This window comes from Amphiura filiformis, chromosome 1 (genome assembly GCF_039555335.1).
Source record: "Amphiura filiformis chromosome 1, Afil_fr2py, whole genome shotgun sequence".
NCBI classification, from domain to species: Eukaryota; Metazoa; Echinodermata; class Ophiuroidea; order Amphilepidida; family Amphiuridae; genus Amphiura; species Amphiura filiformis.
The window spans coordinates 4,981,698-4,997,299 of record NC_092628.1 but is presented as its reverse complement, the minus strand read 5'-3'; the positions used below and the strand labels follow the sequence as shown (position 1 = coordinate 4,997,299).

The 15,602-nt window shown below is 36.8% G+C and overlaps 1 protein-coding gene across 1 annotated transcript in view; it reads right to left on the bottom strand.

Moving 5' to 3' along the window:
• LOC140154037 (uncharacterized) overlaps window positions 1-15,602 on the bottom strand; it is a 137,029-nt gene that overhangs the window by 94,140 nt on the left and 27,287 nt on the right. Inside the window, exons 18-24 of the mRNA XM_072180150.1 lie at window positions 15,240-15,314; window positions 11,430-11,543; window positions 11,145-11,264; window positions 9,544-9,657; window positions 5,965-6,084; window positions 2,806-2,916; window positions 2,188-2,301 (exon numbers count right to left, since the gene is read on the bottom strand). Coding sequence (XP_072036251.1) covers window positions 2,188-2,301; window positions 2,806-2,916; window positions 5,965-6,084; window positions 9,544-9,657; window positions 11,145-11,264; window positions 11,430-11,543; window positions 15,240-15,314 — 768 coding nt within the window. The remainder of the gene's footprint in view (window positions 1-2,187; window positions 2,302-2,805; window positions 2,917-5,964; window positions 6,085-9,543; window positions 9,658-11,144; window positions 11,265-11,429; window positions 11,544-15,239; window positions 15,315-15,602) is intronic.

Sequence of the window (15,602 nt, the reverse complement as noted above, 5' to 3'; positions counted from 1 at the left end):
GTGTATTCTTCAACTCTTGGGCATTTCTAAACTTAATGTAATTATAAACTATGATTGGTTTCCACAATGAAATCTAAATCCGAGCATGGTGTTTCCTTCGTGTAAAATGTATGTATAGGCTAAATATTCTACAATAATGCGATTTTCATCGAATTGTTTCCTCAATATAAAAAGTAAATGATTATATTTCAACTTAACTAGTAAGTTTTAGGGGGATTGGTACCTCCTTCGTAGTTCTAGGGTTAATAGTGCACAAGTGCAACTTGCAGGGGTAGCACTGGCTTTTCAAACAAGGGGTCAAAAAGTTGAAATGTTGTGAAATTATGGATCCAAAACAATAGCAATAAAGGGTTCAAATGACCCTTTGGCAACCTCTAAATGGTAATTTTGTGCGCCAAAAGCTAAAGGAATGCGCCTATGACCCCATGGCGCGAGTTAGCGCTACCCCTGAGTGCAAGTATACGACCCTACTCTGTCTTGACAGGTTGCCCCATTTCGTAAGTGTTGGCGGTGCAAGTTTTAGCCCGGCATAGTTCTTTTTTCTCGTTAATAATATCAAGAAAACTTGAAATTGCCCTAGTTTAATTATATTAGTGTAATGTTCGTTTGTACAGAAACCAATTTAAAAACATTGGAAACTAATTTTTAGAATTGCTTTTTACTAAGGTTTTTGGCGCGTCTTCCTTTTGCACATTTCCGTTTGATGTTTATACTTGTACACGAATACATAAACCTGTTACTATAATTATACAAATGGATATCCATACGTAGTAGTTGATAAAATGAAGTTTTAACCTCAACACTACACTATTTATCGTCACCTGGAACGTTTTCACTAGTTCAACTAGCGTCTTCAGCAGAAGGCGATGCTGTGATGATATCTTGTCTATAATATTTGGATATTCCTCACTAATAACGTCGTGTGATTGACAGTATGACGTCATAGGATGTTACGATGTAGTGCCCCCTGGACATCAGCAGGTTATTTCAAGTCATTGGTCACGATTTAGTTTTAGTTTTTGAGTCTTAATGTGCTCAGCAAACACAAAATCGTTTTCGACATCATTCGCAAAAGTTTACAAAAGGTTGTCAGAAAACGTTTAAATGTCGGGTTATATCAAATAAAATAAATTTAAATAAATTTTGGATTTATAAAGCGCCTTTCTCCAGATCTTAGAGGACTCAAAGCGCTGTAATTTCGCTGCAATGGTGAATCATCACAATCAGATCGCATCAACACATATAACATATAAAGGGTATAAAACGTTTTCATAACATTAAAAAACATTTTTTGATAATCTACTGAATAGAATGTTATTTTGGGGTTGAAAAAATATTTTGCCAAAAATGTTTGCCCAAAATATTTGCAATAACGTTTTAAAAACGTTTTCATGACCTTTATATAAGCCGATATTTCAAAACAATTATTTGAAAAAACATGATTTTAACATAATGTTATTTAAGTGTTGACAAAATCTTTGGCAAAAAATGTTTGCAAAAATAGTTTACAATAACATTTTGAACACATTTTAAAAATATTGTTGTAGTGAGTTTTCATACAAAATGTTTTAAAACGTTTTCATGACCTTTGTATAACCCGACATTTTAATGTTATTAAAACGTTTTTACCTAATCCAAAAGCCAAAGTATAACTTATTTAAAACGTTTTTAAAACGTTTTTGTGTTTGCTTAAAGCACTCTCCGGGAATATTTTGTGTTTCCGTTCGAGCACCTTAACGTTTTCTCAATCAATCTGGTCACCTTTAAATCTTACAATATGTTCCCTGACTGCTGATTTGGAGCTGCCATGCCAGCAGACTTATGTTCGCTAAGACTTTTCGCAAGCTTCCTGGCGAAATCACCAATATAACTAGCCTCACAGTCAGCGAAGGTTATTTCATATACGATCGACTGTTTAAAGGTTCCGTCTTATATTTGGGGCTACTAGCGCACTCCTAAGCGTATTCTGCGGTTTAAAGGTGGTGAATACGGTCCTGAATGCTTTGGGTAACATCTTTCACTATTTAGCATTTATTTTCCCAATTAATACTGCTTTATATTCTGTACTATATAAGAGGCCATTCAGATATTAGATGTGTTTGAATAACATTGGAATGAAAGTAGATTACATCACTTTTTATGGTGATTTATTATCAAATTCCTAAATGTTTTGAAGTATTTACTTACCAGTTTCACATCTTAACCCTGTGAACTCTTGCGGGCATTGACAAGTGTACATATTAACCGTATCAACACAACTTCCGTTATTCAAACATGGTGCGGAGGCACATTCGTTAATATCTGATTTGATAAAAAAAGAAAATCATTATAATTGGACCTCGACCATTGTCGGAATAGGGAACAGCATCACAATTTTGATCTCACCCTGACTGCACAATGAGATATTCTAGTTGAAAGTCAAAGACATGGCATGACCTTAATCACTTACACATGGGGTGAAGAATTAAAATGGAGTCAGCCCCATTTGAAATATAGTCTCCCATGTAATTCATAGGAGGCGTATGGATTTCAACTGAAATAGCACAATAGAGATACAGCATATGTATTACTTTAAGTATAAAAATATACAAAATATTAGAAGTAAAAGCTAGTAAACTACCGTGATATGAAAGTACCAGTAATTGCCGCTGATGATCATCGATTAGCGATATCTCGTCCGTATTTTGATTACAATGGCAGCTATAATAAATGTGCTTTACGCGATCGCACTCTTTTAAACGAATGAATGAAAATAGCTTCATGTTCGACGCATGCACAATGTCGTAAGCTTCATCAGGTACTTACTAATATCACAGTTAGTGCCTGTCCATCCCTGGTCACACATACATGTGTATTGATTCATTCCATCCACACATAGACCATTCACACATGGAACACTTGCGCAGTAATCAACGTCTGAACAGCAGATTAAAAAAATCAAATATCATTATCAATGACATTCCTCCATTTACAGTTTTATATAATCATATTTTCACAACTCTGGTTGGAATAATATATGTCGTTCAAAGTTATCATACTTAGTTCTCTCGGTTAATAGGATGAACAAATTTTAATCTTTCCCCAGAGTAGCAAGTGCAGATAAACGTTGAAAAAAAGTGCATCTGGCCGGATTCAAACCGAGACCTTCGTAATACTAGCACGACGCTCTAACCAACTGAGCCACAGAGGCACGCTGGAGAAGAGCGTAAGATATAAATCTATAGGTATTAGGTTCGAATGATATTCGTCGCATTCCTATCAGAAGGCATCAGAACTGCATATTTATAACAACTACGCAAAGTCACATAGTTCTCTAGGTTAATAGGATGAACAAATCTTAATCTTTAACATTCCGATTTAGTGTGCATGTGATAACTATACCGATAACTCAAGCAACATACAGACCAGGTAGAGGAACAATAGAACATGTATTTACCATCAAACCTCTTGCTATGAAAGCAATAACATCATCAAATTATGAAATAACTATTCTTTTACTCGATATCAGTAAAGCCTTTTGACACTATCAAAAGGGACTTACTCATGGAAGATTAAAAAAAAGTGCTTCACGATGATGAGTTACACATGTTTTATTTGCTACTCAAAGATGTAGAAATACAAATACAAGTAGATAAACACACTGGTGATAACATGATCACAAACATAGGAGCTCCACAGAAAGATAGTGCAATACTCGTCACTTTTTATTTAGCTAAATCCCTACAGGCTGAAAGAGATGCAGATGAAACCGAACATAATTATGCCATACCTAGAGAAGTCTCCAATGATATTCTTCCATTACACATGGTCACTTCTTTCTCTAATCCAACCCAGATCAAACACTTCTAATTGATCAACAATATGCAAATGACATAAAATGGATAACAAAAAATACTGGGCAAATCACCAAAATAAGAAAAACAGTACCACCAAAACTAGAAAAGAGAAACCTAACAATAAATCAAGACAAATCAGAATAATATAAAGTACACAAAGATGGTCCATCAGACTGGAAAAATGTAAATACTTAGGAACATTATTAGATATTAACGAAGATATAAAAAGGAGAAAATGCATAGCAATAGCATCATATAATCAACTCAAACAGTTTGTGCAAAGCAAAAGAGCAAACGTTACGACAAAAATGATAATTTTTAATGCTTATAATTATAGAGTATATACAACAGTGAATTATGGACACTGACAACAAAACTAGAACACAAAGTAGATGTTTTTCAGAAAACTACTAGAACAATATCCATTATTAGATATTAACGAAGATATAAAAAGGAGAAAATGCATAGCAATAGCATCATATAATCAACTCAAACAGTTTGTGCAAAGCAAAAGAGCAAACGTTACGACAAAAATGATAATTTTTAATGCTTATATAGAGTATATACTACAGTGAATTATGGACACTGACAACAAAACTAGAACACAAAGTAGATGTTTTTTCAGAGAACTCTACTTCGAAGAACAATATCCATCACACAATTAGATAAAATGACAAATGCTGATCTATATACAAGCACAAATACTGAACCATGGAGCACAACCATCAAAAGAAGACGACTAAACTGGGTAGGTCATCTATACAGACTCCCAGATGAATCTACAGCCCGTCAAGCCCTAGCTGAATTCCAACATAAAACTAAGCGCCCTGTCGGGCGACCCAAACCAACGTGGGTGGCGCAAATCCAGAAAGAAGTAGATCAACAAACTCTGACACAGACCAAAGACAGAATAGCCTGGAGAGCAGTAGTAGCGTGCACAATGGCAACATAGCCGGAAAGCGTAGACGATGATGATGATAACTCAAACACATCTTCAGGCTGAGAATCAAAGGTACCATTTTCTCAAATGGGTGCTAGTTTCATAGACTTTTTTGATCACTTTGCAGTTCAATGGCGGTTTTGTCCGTAACAAAGGTATCATGTTATATAACCTCGTAACAAACAAACAGTTCCCTTCTTATTTCCAAGTGTCAGGTCAACAACATTTTCCAGCATTTAGTATTGAATACTTTCATTTCATTTCATTCATGATAGTTTGTAAACCTAAAGAGCCTATACATTTGTGCTCTGTGTCAATACTTCTTTTAGATCGTTGTTATTTGAGATTGACTATTTATACTGACGATATTGCACATGTTCACCACTGAAATCACACATGCATGATATAACCCAGTACCAAGATGAACGTCTTAATCATGTGTGATAAAGTAAAATCTTCATAAAACTATCACTGTAAGGATGGTATATTTATGCGCACTTCGTCCAATTTCGTTCAATATTAACAACACAGTAGTGTTTTTATAACGAATTTAACGGCGTTACTTTTTTGAAGACTTTTATCAATAGCTTTTACTAGTAGTCCGTATTATATACATCAGCACCTATGTGGAACAACCAACTGTCAATGTAGTGAGCATAATAAACGGCCATTCAGTATTATACAGTATTTCACAGTCTGCACCAGTGTAGCCCGCAACGCAAATACATTGGTATTCGTTAATTCTATCCAGACAGGTGCCTCCATTAAGGCAATAATATGACATATCAAAGTATCGTATCATTCAACAACCAAAAGTAACATTGGGTGTAATTCTAATGAAGATGACAATACATTATTAATTGTACGAACACACAGTTAGCTACGCTGACGTTAAATAATAAATGTGATTAACGGTCGGTTAATATTTGTTAACAGTCGCTTAATATTTAAAAACAAATATGCATATCAAGGATCGGTCAAACTCTTCCAACAACCAGATTGTCAGAAGATTCTCTGGGTGGGGGTGCCGTGACTCTGAATCTGATTCATTTACGCTTAAAATATATCATGATTACGGGAACATACTCCACAAGCAAACAAACACCGGGCAACAACAAGGTAATATTCGAAACAAACATTATTCATGTTAATATTTAAATATAAATGTATGTTTTCTGTGCAAATTACCCTGGTCACAATTAATTCCAGTCCAACCTGGCACACAAGTACAAGTATACGACCCTACTCTGTCATCACAGGTTGCCCCATTAAGGCAAGGGTTGGATAAGCATTGATTAGCATCAGTAGCTGCAAAATATTAAAAAAACACATACTCGGCATTAACTTCCACAAGCAGTGACTGGACATGTAGTCTAAGCAGTTAGCGCAGTTGGTAAGACTCCGGTGCATACGTGTTGGTGATGCGAGTTGTAGCCCCAGTGCAGTCTTGGTAATATCTCGCAAAATATTGGAGCTAACTTGAAATTCCCCTTGGCATGGAATTCTGTGCGCTTCTTATATCACTATGAAAGTTCGACACTGAAAATCACACTGAAAACTATTTTAAGCGTTATACTCTAGTCATTTCCATTACTCTGGGTATTTTCACTGTGGCTATTGTCTAGGGATTATTTATCATAGGACCATTTCAGTGGGATTAAGGGATCTAAAATGAGCGTTTATTGCGTTTCGACAGTATTTTTTGTGGCACATGAGAGCACCTCAGACCTATCGAATTGTATTCTGAATACAAAGCATGTCTTTCTGATATCAAATAATTTTCATTTTTTTGAAAATCACAATATAATACAAATTTTATGACAAATTATAAAAATTTGATATTTGTCTAATTTTTGATATATAACAGTCCTCGAAGTAAATTATATAAATCTAATGATATATTCTTAAAGTGTATGTAGCAGGGAGGAAAAGCCGACAGTCAATTGAAAATTTTGACCTTTCATATTGAAGATATGGATTTTTTCCCAAAAAGACCTATTTTTGTTTGGTGTTTTGGGAAAAAATCCATATCTTCAATACGAAAGGTCAAAATTTTCAATTGATCGTCGGCTTTTCAACCCACCACCTACATACACTTTAAGTATAAATCATCAGATTTATAAAGTTTACTTCAAGTACTGTTAAATATCAAAAATATCAATTTTAATGATTTGCCATAAAATGTGTATTAAATTGCAAATTTCAAAAATTCAAAATTATTTGATATCAGAATGACATTCTTCGTATTCAGAATGCAATTCGATATGTCTGATGTGCTCTAATGTCCCAAAATAAATACTGTCCAAACGTTCATACCCCAGCCCTTAATGAATGACAACTAATTTTCAGAAGTGTTGCGGTCACTTTTCAGTGTGATCATAGACATTAATCTGATAACAAAAGAACTCTTTTCAGTGCTATTTAAGTGACTTTATCGATTGTATACACTCTGAACGCTGGTCAGCCGATTCTTTTGTTATGCATAATCGCGCTAAAAGTCGATCGATACATGTTAAAATCAGCACAATTCAGAGAGATACACCTTTTTGCTATGAAATTAATTTTCTCGGTCAAATATAAAACAATTTTTTTCTTCAGTAATGCCAGTTAAAAACATATTGCTTGGATATACATTTAAAAAATCCTAGTGTTAAAATTAGGCATGAAATTGTGTCTTTTAGTGTGATATTTGTGATTTTTATAGGTCTTTATTTCGTCCGTCCACGAGCTTTTTTCGGAATTCATTTTTAGCGTCTCAAACTAATATAGTTTGCTAAAGAAAGATATTTCCCACCTCTGTAAGGCACATCGTGTGGGTCTATATATACTGCGCCAATAAAGTATCGTTACACTTGGAAAAATAATTACAATTTCAAAACTTAACAATATTGGGGGAAATTTGTTTTTTCAATAGATGCACATTACGACACCACTCCAATGTGACCTCAAGAATTACAGTTACAAGCAATTGAATAGTCGAAGGTCTAGTTTTAAAAGTGACAAACTGGCCTATACAAGGCGCAAAAAGATTCCAACAAGCCGCAACAAAAAGACAACACAATTTCTTCAATGAAGCGTTATTTAAAGCAGGTTTTTATTACAGTTTTTACTTCTCTGTACTTTTCATAACTTTCATTTTATTTGTCAGTTCTTTTGTTTTAGTTTTCTTTTGTTCCTTTTGTTTTAAATTAATGCCAAACGCATAAATCAGCCATTCACCACTCTCAAACCAGATGTCTAGTCTGTGGAGTTTTGAATAGGCCAGTTTGTCACTTTTAAAACTGGACCTTCGTCTAATCAAATTTCTGTAACTTTGCTTCTTGAAGTCACATTGGATTCAATGTGGTGTCATAATGTGCATGATTAGATAGTGCATCTTTAAAAAAACAAAATTTACACCAATATTGTTCAGTTTGGAAATTGTGATTATTTTTCCAAGTGTATTATAGTTTTGTCAGAATTTCCATTTTGATTTTACCCTTTCCCCTTCATGCTCCGAAAATGTCAAACCCAGTACTTTTATCTCGAAAGCAACCAGCAGAAATAATCGATATTTCCATTGTTGTCATCCAGGTCCATTTTCCATTGAAAGGAAGGATTGCCCGACTTTGGTAGCCCAAATCCCCAGTGCTCTGGTAAATGAGGTGAATTTTTGAAATTTGCTCTCGTGATAGCCTGCAATTTCAAATTATATGGTTTCCATGATTATGTCGACCATTTTGCCTGTTTGTTTGTTTGTTTACCTAGGTTAGTCCGTAAGGGATGCGCGCTTGAGGTGCATGGGAAAATCAACGGTCCAGACCTAAGCAAAATTAGCGTGTTATTATTGGGTATTTTTATTCTGACCCTCCTATATCACCAGGTGAATTTTGTATGACCCCCCCTCGCGGGTTGGCATTTTCATTACACCCTTCAGACTTGTGTTCGTCTTTTTTTTTAAATTTGACATGTAGGTATATTTGTTATAATTTAGCGATGTTTTGTAAATGACAGTTTTGTTTAAAATATTGCCCAATTGCGTTGGTTTTTTTACCAAACGTTGGGCAAGTTGTTTTGAGGAGAGGCCAATTTGAACACATTGGTCCGATGATCACGGTGATAAGTATCACTCACGTGATGAAAGATGCTCATCGTGGTCAGCATGGTCAGTGTCATTATTAGGCCTAAGAATTTGAATGAAGTTCTGGCAACACTGTAGCTTTGCCACAATCTTCTAACGGTACCCAGGGATATCGATTTACAATGCTAGTACTAGCTTCAGATTTTACGCGTTGATTTTGAAAAAATTTCAGCCGTCAGTAAAAAATGGTGAAATCAAAACGGAAATTCTGATAAAACTATGATATATCGCTCACGGTTATGTGCGTTAGAAAGCTGGGAAGCATCCTTCATCCTTCATATTACTTTGAAAAGCTAAAAGGTTGATCAAAAAAAGCTCGCGGCAGAGATGAAGCCTACCAAAATCGAAAATCTTACACTAAATGACTGAATTTCAGGCCTAAGTTTAACACCAGGATTTGAAAAAAAAAATAAAGTATCAAGCATTATAGTTTTTCCTGCCATTTACTAAAAAATTGACTGACTGAGCTTTGCACAACAAAAGAATCGGTTGACCAGCGTTCAGAGTGTATAAACTAATAGCGTTACTCTGCAGTTTCAGTGTGATTTTCAGTCTCCATATCTCATTACCTCAAAGGCTTGAATGTCATTAAATGTCAAGAAAGAATATGATACGATCAAAATACTGTAAGGTTCCATTCATCTTACATGATTCACATCTAGTTCCAGTCCATCCCCGTCGACAAATACACCTGTACTGGTCAACAACACTCACACATCGTCCATGATTAAGGCATGGTTGCAACCGACAATTGCTTACACCTAACGGGAGCAAAATGAGTAAACAAAACCACAAGAAATTTAAAAGAACATTTTTATAGCCAGACATCTCGCGTACACGTTTGAATCAGGTAATTGATGTGACTGCCGAGTGACTGCCTGAAGTTGGTTGTGAGATGGCGCGCTTCGGTTGCCAAGAACATTTGCGTCATAATTGGTGTAGTAGATAAGGTTTGTGCAATTAACAAGTTTGTGATGTGCCCTCAGTAATTTAATTTAATTAATTAACTTTGTTTACAAGTTATATGAGACTAGGGAAAACACCTTGGAAGTAGTCATGCAAGAGTTTGTGTGTTATGGCATGTTTTAGGGGGATTCCCTTTCATTCATCAAGTGATCAAAACAAATGGAATCACATCTAATTTTAGATTGTTTGGGGGAAACCCCTCTTCATATCTAGAAGATTGTTTTTTATTAATAATCTTGGGAAAATCCCTTGGATTGTGAAATGGATAAGATTTGAGAATTACCCACAGGAAGTGTTGTAATATGACAGAGTGGCTATTAATAGATGTGGGTTTTGTTTGCTATAAAAGCAAATGTCAACAGCTTTATTACACAGACATTTAATTATTATGAAGCAGTGAGCTGTGTGTGTATGGTGCTGCAAAATATTCACAAAGTTGAATATTGAATCAGCATTGGAATTATAGCGAATGTGCTATATTTAAATATTTAGCCGCTGAACGGAGAAGATAGTGTGGAGACATCCCAAAAAGGAGGCATTTATTGTGATCTTCGTCGTCATGCTGATAACTGATTCAAAGCTTTTAAAGTCTGTCAAGTAGGAGAACTGTGCAAGGAGTAAAGAGATTTGGAGAACTGCGCAAGGAGTTTAGTATTGGAGAACGGCTCAAGGAGTTATAAACATGTTTGGAGAACGACACAAGGAGTTTAGTATTTTGGAGAAAGCAGCACCATTTTCGTGTGACGATGTTATACGCAAGGATTTATAAATGCAAGTGTACAATGGACTTTGCTGATTTTCGCAGGACAAGTGATTAAGGATATATACATCAGCCGTCCAGAACATTGCAAGAACTCTGCTATCTTCAAGAAGAAGAATGCTGGCTAAGTACTAATAAGTTAAAACATTATTGTGATTGTGTGATTATTTTATATGTGAATTTTGTTGTCATATATTGTACCAATCATACATTACTTTCAATTAAGACTTAGATTTTGTTAGCTTAATCAAGCAGTGTATTTGTGTTGTGCATTCGTGTGAGTTCGGGTAAAAGGTGATTTTGACCTTGAGTCAAGTACGACTCGTAACAAGTTAAACAAAATGGTTCATGCTCAGAAAGTGCAAGTTCTAGAGGAGTGATTATGGTGATGTTAGAGACTCAATACGTTCTGAACTATTAACAACACTCTAACATCATTGGCATCTTGTCATTGGTATGGTTGGTTTTTCCACCGTACAGAGTTTGTTTTTAGTTTATGCAGTAAATTTCTATCACAATTACCTTGTTCGCAATTAACTCCTGTCCAACCCGATGCACAAGTACATGTATACGATCCTATTGTGTCATTACAGGTTGCCCCGTTAAGGCAAGGGCTGGATAAGCATTCATTAGTATCATCACCTGCGACGTAAAGAAAATTAAACTCGGTACTTCGTGCCAGCAACATTTGTTTCTATGAACATCTTATGAACTCAAACACTTACTACTCTTTATCTTGTATTTTTAGTTACTTTTATAAAAAATAACATTACTTTTTTTATGATAATTTCATTATCAAGTACGTACCTGTTTCACATCTTAATCCCGTAAACCCCGGCGGGCATTGACACGTGTATATATTAACCATATCAACACATATTCCGTTATTCAAACATGGTGCAGAGGCACATTCGTTAATATCTGATTTGGTTTATAAAGCAAAAAGACAATAATCATTCTAGTGCGGACCAGCATGTAACACTTTATATTCCATATTATTTTCGAGGCTTGGAAAAATGTTACAGATAATTGGGGCATTGTCTGAAATAGGGAACGGCATCACCACAAGTATTATCTATCTTTTCCTTACTGCATAATCACTATGAAATTATTGCATTGAAAAATGACAGCGTAATACTATATATACATATTATAAAGCACCAAGGGAAACAACACTTTAGTTATTCTATGTGACCATTGTCCAACCACACTGAAAAGGGACTAAAACAAATCAGTAGCCACTCATTAATCTCAATGAAATTGATATGACCACACTGAAATGGAATTAATCATACCGAATTAAAAAAAAATCTTTTGTTCTAATGATTTTCAGTGTTACACTGTCATTTTCAGCCTGTTATTAGTATAAAAATGTCACACATTGTATACACAAAAAGTCATTATCATTATATAAGAGGTAATCTCTGTCTCTATTGTAATTATAATAGGTAATTATAATAGCAACTGCGTAATGGGCAATTGAAAAATAACTCCATGTTGAAGGCAAGTAAACTGTCAGTACTTCCCAATATCACAGTTAGTGCCTGTCCATCCCTGGCCACAAACGCATTCATTGATTCCATCCACACATACACCATTAATATATTGAACACTGGGTATGACGTTAAACTGCATCCGAGTAGAGCGGGGAGACTGTGCATGGGATTAGTAAGTCCCAGCTAGCACAGGAAGGTTGTGCATGGGGTTAGTAAGTCCCAGCTAACGTCTACAAAAAGTGCACAATAGCTAATAGTACCCACTCTACAACTGGCGGGATGGTCGGCGCCAAAAAACCGAGCAAATCCCTTGATATTTAGGGATGGGATAGCAGTCAACGGCAGAAGGCAGATGAACTGTGAAAGCTGGCGCAACCAGTGAAAAGGGCAGTCCACAAAGACGAGGATCCTGGCCAGTTGCTGCACCTGTGCCCATCCTCTGCACGTTGCGGCAACGTACCTGCAGTAACTGATGTCCACAGGAAGAGAGAGGGGTATCGGACGCGCACAACTCGGTTACGTCTAAGACATGTGCAGGTTTTTCTCTCAAGCCCTACGGCGAGGGACTAATGACGACGGAGGTAGGTGGATGATACTACTGGGAGCCTCTAGCCATGAATCTCCACGTAGGCGACTCGGGTGTGATGGTCACTTTGACGTCGATTTGGAATGACGACTCATCTTGTATCCTGCCCGAGTGACAAAGCAGCCCAGCCCATGGGACAGAACTGCTTTCCCCGGAAGGGGAGGGGATGATAAAAGGATTCCTAAAAAAGTTCATTCTACTTGCAATCAATGAGTCAATGTGGCTTTAGAGCTGGCAGAGGCACAACAGACATGCTATTTGCAGCTAGACAAGTCCAGGAGAAATACAGGGAACACAACCTAGACCTGTATATGGTGTTTGTTGATCTCACCAAAGCCTTCGACTCTGTCAGTCGTGAAGGCCTCTGGAGGTTACTACTGAAATAGGATGCCCACCAAGAGTAGTTAAGATAATCCGCTCATTTCATGATGGCATGATGTTCCGCATATCTGACCTAGGGACAACATCGGAAGTATTTCCAGTGTCAAATGGTACCAAACAGGGATGTGTTATGGCCCCTCTATTGTTTAGCATCATCTTCTCTGCAATGCTTCAAGATGCATTCAAGGACTGTAACGAATGAGTCATGATCAGGTTTAGGTATGTATTGCGTTGTATGCGAAAAGTAGAACGGAATTCCCGCAAGCGCTAGCAGTACAACAGAATAAGTTGTAAACAAGTTTCGCTCATTTTATAATCAGGGGAGTTTTTATGACGGTAAGTTAGCTTTTGCTTAAAAATAGTTTCATCATCTTCATCAATGCCGGCAACAGCCAATAGTGTAAACAAAACAGACAATATGACGGCAACACTGGCTGGACGTTGCATGGACGCAATTATTTTTCCCTGAGCTTTATTAGCCCGTTACAGAAAAAAATGCACAAAATATATTTCCCAGTGCAATGTATACAGTTTCACATGAAAATAAATAATTTTGGATTCAAAATAAATGTCAAAAGAAAAACTATTTTCTCTGCCGGGACCGGGGATTGAACCCAGACCGCCTACGTGACAGGTACCATTGCTAACACCACGGAGGTATATGATTTACATAGGGGAAATTTTAATATATACCATAACATGTCGTGCGTTATTCATACAAAAAATTCAAAAAACAGTACTTACAATGAGGTTCATTGTCGAAGCTCAACGGATTTAGACTGATAAAATATTGCTTGATAATATACATACACTTTTGGAATTATTTTAGACATTTTCGTGTAAAACCAATGACGACGTCAAAATTCAGTCGATCTTGGCCGGCCCGCCGCCCCCACCCCCCCCGCTTCATCAGTCGGCTGCGGACTGCGGAGCAGGCGACTACAAGCTTTCTCCAACTGTTGCGATCTTGGGCAAGCGAAACAATTTTGTTTGGCTGCAGCATCCATTTAGTATCTCCCAGGAGGTGCTGTACATACTGTAAGTACAGTGTGCGCGGCCGTCCCGGTTTCCTTTTCCCATGTGGTGGAATATAAAGGGTATATTCTTTCACAGGCTCGTCATCTTCAAGACGCAGTATATGGCCGAGAAATTTGAGTTGATGAATATTGACTCTGGCAACCAGTGGAGTGGTGTTGGTCAGATTGTAGATGGTTTCATTTGGGATCCGATCCACACGCTTGATGTTTAACATGACCCTGTAGCAAGATGTTGCAAAGGCATTGATTATGTTTTCCATGTCCTTGGTGATTACCCATGACTCGCACCCGTACAGAAAGATAGTGACACAAGTTGTCTCAAACAGCTAGATTTTTATTTCGATTGGCAGGGATGGGCTTCTCCAAAGGCGTTCCAGTTTCCAGAAAGCGGCCCAGGCTAGTGCTTTTCTTCTTTTTAGGTCTCCAACACTAGAGCCCATGTTGGAACCCAAGTACTTGAAGTCTGTGACATGGTTAATAGTACTACCATAGACTTCAAGTGCTGGCTGGGCGTTACAGTTTGCAGTCATATATTCTGTCTTAGATGCGCTGATGACAAGACCTAGATCTGCTGCTGCTGTTGCAGTCCTAGTAAGCTGTGACTGGGCCCGGGTTATAGAAGATTCCAACAGGGCAATATCATCAGCAACATCCAGGTCATTCAGCATCCTATCAGGATACCTGCTTGAACGACGTGGGTAGGTAACAATTCCAGCATCAATTCTGGCATGTTCAACAACTGAGCTAGGAAGGCAGAGGGAGCTCATTCCCTCACTCTTGTAAAATACCAGCCCGCATCTGAGAGCACCCAATGTAAAATCCAACACCAGAAATAGCATGTTAAACACTGATTCTTTGCAACCGGGGTTGCAGGTGTTGGCAAATGTAATTTTCAGCTCCCCGACACTACAGCAGTGTCTCCCTCTTTCACCTTATAACTTAACCTTTGATAATACATACCCTTGAAGTGATATTCAGAGATCTTCCTTGAAGAACTGAATCTCTTATATATTGGAACCATTTCTAATGTGTACATGTATGATGGAATAAGCATTGCTAGTAGGATCAATAAGTAAGCGTTCCCATCCAAATGATACGATCTGTTCAAAATACTTACTTTCAGGAAATTGTGTGATATTAAATGTAGCCATGGTAGGTGGAGGGCTTGTACAATTACAGGGGTATGGGGAACCTGCAAGCATAACATATAACAAATTAAATGCTTTGAAACTCACGGTATACAACTGAGAACAGTAAAAACATGTCACAGCTATATTCCAAATCATCTTTATCTTAACCAATATTGGGTTAACAAATTTTCGAAATGTGGATCAATTCACAAAATTAAAAGTAAATAAAAACAAGTAATGTGCGCTAAATACCATTTCAATGGTTTTCACAACAAGTTAATAATTAAATTAAAATCAAATTTGGAAACCAGAAACTTTTTCAAGCAAAGGGCTTGCAGGGTAGTCCTAAA